At 35.1% G+C, this 6,314-nt stretch overlaps 1 protein-coding gene across 1 annotated transcript; it reads left to right on the plus strand.

Annotated features, from left to right (window-relative positions):
* Positions 1–193: 193 nt before the first annotated feature.
* On the plus strand, positions 194–2,044 carry LOC113508070 (dolichyl-diphosphooligosaccharide--protein glycosyltransferase subunit STT3B-like; the record flags this gene model as incomplete). The annotated part of the gene is made up of 4 exons (XM_026891030.1): positions 194–375; positions 763–847; positions 1,283–1,306; positions 1,845–2,044. Coding segments are annotated over 4 exons (369 nt in total), but the record flags the coding sequence as incomplete, so codon positions are not given.
* Positions 2,045–6,314: the final 4,270 nt, after the last annotated feature.

A 6,314-nucleotide genomic window follows, 5' to 3' on the forward strand; every position in this document is an offset into this window, starting at 1 on the left:
AAAAGTGTTCAGCCTGAAAAAGTGAAAAACACGTCGATTTGGCTATTAGTATTTCTCCAATAGGTTCCTCGTAAGCTTTTGGAACAAATACCTGTAAGAGATAGCCTGCGATAAAACAGCCTATTTTGACACCGCGTAACTTTGTCAAATCCTGTACTTGTGGTTTGCAATAAATAATATATTCTACCTAAAGTATAATTGTCCAATAAACAACGAACTACAATTTATACCTGCTTGTGTACACAGATACGACAGCGGTGGCAGTCCGCCGGGCTACGACCGCACGCGCGGCGCGCTGCCCGGCAACCGCGGCTTCAAGCTCACCTACCTCGAGGAGGCCTACACTACCGAGCACTGGCTCGTCAGGATATACAGGTACACACGACAACACCACATCTTATTGCCCAGTCCCCAATCTGCTCTCATTTTACTACTCTTTAGCATTCCGACCCTATCTGATCAGTAGCTACTATTGATTCAAGATCATTATTCTAAGAAACATTTTTTTAAATTTATTTCTGTCTTCCTTGTGACTTTACTGAATCCGGTTTGACTGGGAGCCGACCCCAACATAGTGGGGAAAAGGCCGATGATGTTATCTTTTTAATTTATTTGGCACCTGATTACATGAGACTATAATAATGTAACACGTCTCCACCTATAATTACTTTGATGATAGTCCAGTAAGGCACTCAAAGTTCGAGCTCCCTGTAAACTTTTAGTAAAAAACCGTTTTCATAGTTGCCTTATCTTCATTTTCAGGGTAAAAAAGCCAGATGAGTTCAATCGCCCGCGCTTGCCGCTTTCGAAAAGAACGGTGCCGACAAGTAACTCCATTTCTAAAAAGGTAATGATGTCACAATTTACTTAAATAATATTTATAAAATACTAATATTTAATTTATGGATTCAGTTTAATAAAGTTGACTAATGTTTTTTCGTCTACTAATACTTTATTGTGTTGCGACGATTCCTCTTTTTCCCTAATTAACTAATTACTAATCAAATTCTTGTTATTGTAGTATGGTTATGGTTCTGTAGTTGCATATTACGAGACTTTTTAATCAAAAAAGTTTAGACCTTCGGGGCAGCCGAGAAGTCGCCTAGTCAGTTCAGAGTCATTGTGTAACTTCACTTTTTTAGGGTGCAATTAAATTTTACCTCATACTTACTAACTCAAAATCAACTAATTAACAGGTTTTATTTTTCCAGTTTTCATTTTATTTTTATACTTACTAATATATTAACTAAATGGTGTACTGACTTGTTTTCTCACATTCCAGCTTGCATTAGGAGGCGGACCGACGGTACAGTAAAACTGTTGAGTTCTGTTTGACTGATGTATGTGGTTGTATGAGCCTGAGCTTGTGTGTTTGACATCATACATCTTCGCTTTACTGTCTAATGTCCGCATTTTGTGTCATTATTTTGTTTTGGGGTTGCCAGAACTAAGTATGTTATGTAAGCGTTACGAATTATTGCCAATTTAAAGATAGATATTTTTTCAGTTCCAAGTTTTTGTAACTATGTGTAGAGTACCAGTAAATTATCTTTTTAGGGTATGTTATAAACGACCACTGGCAACCTTAGTATTTATTTTTCATTATTTTAGTTTCACTGGCAATACAAATAGAACTGATTATTTATTTTATTCACAGTAAATAAATGTATTGCATAAACTTTATTTTTGTTTAGAAATAATAGATTTACGTTTTATTTAAAAATCAAATGCATGTTCACTAAGTGTTATCGACGCTGAATGTGACTTCATTTGCTGGAAACGCTTACTATATTAATTATATTGTTCAAAAGCGATTAAATATTAATATATTTCTCTTTGTTCAGACATCGAAAAGACGAAAAGGTATGATGAAGAACAAGCCGAGTATCGTGAAGGGTAAGAAGGCGGTGAAGCTGGAGTGACGCCGCGAGCGGTGCGGCGCGCGGCGGCCGCCACACGCACTACACGCACACGTATAGCGGGGCCGGGGGACAGAACAGTTATAGATACTATTGCAATCACGTCAGAAGATACGTTTTAGTATGAGCACAGTTCCAACTGTCAGAATATGTACTAAGCCTCTAGACAGACGGACTGCATTTCAACTGCAATCCTGCAAATTGCAGTTTGAATGCAGTTCTGCAAACCAAATGTGCAGTCTGTCTGTCTAGAGCCTTAGTCACCGATCGTAATAGGCTTTCTACCTAGGATATTGGGGTATTGTAGTTTGGTGTGAACGAAAACTACAAGATGCCACACGCAATCCGCTGCGGAACGTTTACTCAGTGAGTGACTGATTGATTACACGGATGGTGTTAAACGACACTAAAGCAATAATAAACAATTTTAACATATCACACTGGTTCCTTAAGTAAGGTTATGGTTATTTGGCTCTACTAGTTCAAGTACTTATTAGTTGAGAGTCAAGTCTTGTATAAAACGTAACTTCTGACGAAATGAACTCCTCGCGATCGAAGGCCTAAAGTTTGGACAAGAAATATTGAACATTATTTTTCATGAGTACAAATTTGTCTGACTGTAAATTATTTAAATCTAGTTGGATTTTTCAATTATTATTGTCTTAAATTACTAACAATTCGATATCATCGATAATATTCAATATTTGTTTGTCGGGTGTGTGAGTGTTTCCTACGGTTATGGAGATATAGGTATGTGGACTGTGTGTCGATAAGTGATCATACAAACACGTGGCCGCCGCCGATGTACTATAAACTGATGACTGACACCAATTATGTATGTATCTTAGTCCATTAGATAAAAAATGTTTCTAAAAATAATTATTTAGTTTGTTCTAGCACTGGGTAGATTGGTGTTTAAAATAAGTGTTGAGTTGGTCTCATGGACACTTCTACATTGCAATAATTCAATGAATTTTATTATTAGTACAGAAAATAATATATTATACTTTATGTACGTGCGAATAGTGTCGAATCTGTAAATACATGCTTCGTTTACTTTGTATTTGAAATTGGTTTCTTCTATTCCATTTTGAATGTTTCATTTCTATTGTGTGGCGATACTGCGACCTTCGTTGTAGTGTATAGTTATGTATAGGCTATCGGTGAATACCTTCCTGTGTATTGAGCGTAATAAATTGTATTTTTAATATCTTGACTCGTGAACAGATGATTAAGCAATTATACCTTCATGTTGAACCCCGTCTTTTGGTGTAGTTTCGTATACTTTATATATTTCGTCTACTTTCAATTCTCTAAGTCCCTTTATCATAATTTATAAATGTGTTTCAATTAAGTCTGTGTAATATTCAACAGACTATCTTGTTTCGATGAATGTAAAGGCGCGCTCACCACGCGTGAAGTGATTACTTGTGAAACTCGTGAATTGCACACGCGTCTTTATAAAAGAAATAAGAAATGAATAATATTTGTAATCGCTACGTCCATTTGTATAATAATTAAATTTATATTTAGCGCTATTTGTCCGTACGTCTTAATTTTCATATAATTTATAAAATTAAATAATAATAATAATAATGTTTACCTCGCTACACTACAGTACTTATCACAAATTTTGTGTAACTTTGTTACATTTAAGAATGTTGAAAGAATGCAATAATGTTTGTGTCCTGTTTATTAAAAAAAACTTATCTTAATTAGAAACTAACCAAAGTAATTCATTTCGATGGGTGTCCAATTGTTGAATGTATTGTCAAATTCATTTGTATTTAGCAATTTTAAACGTAGTGGATATCTTTATCTTATTTCCTTAATAATACCTCTTTTTTGTCTTAACTTTTTACATAGACGTGCTAGGTATGAAACCAGTGTTTTACTTCTAAGATTTCCAGTGAGTTTATGTCATTTTTCCTTATCACAAGTCACTCAATAATGATGCATTTAAGTCTCGCATTTTAAACCACTACGCTTTGAATTGTTATATATATATTTTTATTTATAAAATTAAATATAAATTCTTGTTCAGTAATTGTCAATGATATAAATTTTAATAAAAAACGTGAATGATGTAATTCTGTGGGTGTTATTGTGTTACGTATTTTTATTTTATTGTTGTCCACCTTTGTTTTGCGTAATTGTAACAGAGTTTTATCGATCTGCAGTTAGGATTCATTGTGCTAACAATGTTCTTAATAAACAGATGGAGACAATTATACTTGTTTTATTTTTGTTATTACCTCGATTCTTTGTTTAATGCTTAAAACATAATAAAGTTTTTGGATCTGTTGGTATTCATAGTATAAAGAGCCTTTACATTCCAAGTCCACTCAACTTGCGTAGCATATCAGACGAGCCAATAGTATGATTCCCATCGTAGCTTATGAAACTTCATATTCGTAGTATTTTTTTAAACTTTCGTAGGAAATTTGTCATCCATATTCCATAGCAATCTATTAAGCACGGATATTGAAAAAAAACTAGGTTATTTTTCTACTAATTATATGCTGATATTCGTACCAAAAGCAAGTACGAAGTTCGAAAAACAAGACATTTGCAGCAAAGGGGTTATTTGTACCAAATTCAAACACACATGTAGATAAATAGCACCCATAAAGAGAACAACGTGAATTACCATCACACAATTATTTGCCTCCGCTGGAATTGAACCAACCACCATCAGATTACCGGCTACCGTCACAAACCACTGCGGTATACAAAACAATGTCATACACATACCATAGCAACTACATTCTGCCGTTACCTACCTGTTGCAGGGATATGCAACTGGTGTCATTGTAGAATGTATGACAATAAGAGGATTTGACCAAGTACCTTGACTACGAGCTAAATTGGGCGTTTTGACTGTAAAGGGAGCACTATTGTTCGTGGAAGTCTATTTTTATGGATATAAAAAATCCACACGCGAACTCCGCTTCGCTGTGTGCCTCGGACAGCTCTAAACGTTCTCATTTTCACAAGCTGATAAATAATTATTTAAGAAATGGAAATTTATACTATACGCATGTGTTAGATCCCACTGCTGGGCAAAGGTCTCTCCTGTTTCTTCCACACGTCTCTACCCTTCGCAATTTCTGGCCACGAGTGCCCCAATGAAAAAATTACGTAATAAATTGTAAAAACACAAACCACTTCTTCATCCACATTAAACAGAAAAGGGGACAATCCGATATCGATGTCGAATGTTTTATCCTACCTTTCAGTGAATTAAATAAATGTTTGACCTCTTTTGCCCACCCTGTCGTACACTTGCCTACCTCTCTACCTGCCGACCGTCATGGTAAATCAGCAATATCCGATTATAGGACCTATTCAATTAGTTGCCCGGGCCAGACCTCTTTTAAACCCGGTTTATGGTACTTTACCGAATAAATTCCTCTTTGCTCCACATTAAAAGAATTCTAACGAAACAAATTAAAGGTCTCTGTATGTTTGTTTTGTACTTTAGCTCTTGTTATAGAATTATAGTTAGTAGACTGCAAATGTGTTGTTCTGTGGAATTAGAAACCTTAAAACTCAAGGTAAGTAGGTACGGTAGAAGTATTTCAGAGGCCATTAGGATAGACTTTGAACTTCGTATTGTAAAATGTTTGACGACTACTTTATTTTTTTTAGCCAAGGGATTGAACCGCAGACCTCAACATAGCACCGTGACCGTATACAAGGCTTATCGGTGGATTGTCTACTTAATACAAACAATCGGTAAGAAAGAAGTTTTTCATAGGATACGTCTATAAATTTCTTTGTTTTGTTGTGTTAGGTACAAAGGACACAAAAATAAAAACAAATTGACAAAACCTTCACCATATATTTATTAATAAAGACAATCTAAAAGATCACGTAATAGTCATTGTCTTAAAAAATTAGTTACCCTAATAAATTTATCAATATATATCATAGAGATTATTTTTTTTACTATTTATTGTTTAAGAGATATGCCAAGTTATGAAGAGCCGCCCAGCGGGGGAGGGGTATCATTTGTGGGTAAGTCGTTGTTCTTTACGAATCACATTGATCGAATATAACAATGAATCTATTCATACAATACACTTACATCATCAATGATTATCTACGTCATCGTTTAATCTAAATGCTTATTAAACTTTGGCCTAATGTGTCTACGCGAAGAATTGTGCTAATCTAGAAAGGTGTCTACATTTTTTTTCATTTATATTTTCAAAGACTTTTGTAATTTACAGAACGTTCAAAATCACAACACAGAGTGTAATATCAATTATCGTGCGTTTGGCACATGTACATTTAATCTTCTACAGTTATATTACAAGTTAGTACGTATTAGGTACGTAGTACACCGAAGAGGAGGGGGCGGCGCGTGCGCACCTCGCCTCGCCGCACCGC

The sequence above is a fragment of the Trichoplusia ni genome, unplaced genomic scaffold (assembly GCF_003590095.1).
Source record: "Trichoplusia ni isolate ovarian cell line Hi5 unplaced genomic scaffold, tn1 tig00003736, whole genome shotgun sequence".
NCBI classification, from domain to species: Eukaryota; Metazoa; Arthropoda; class Insecta; order Lepidoptera; family Noctuidae; genus Trichoplusia; species Trichoplusia ni.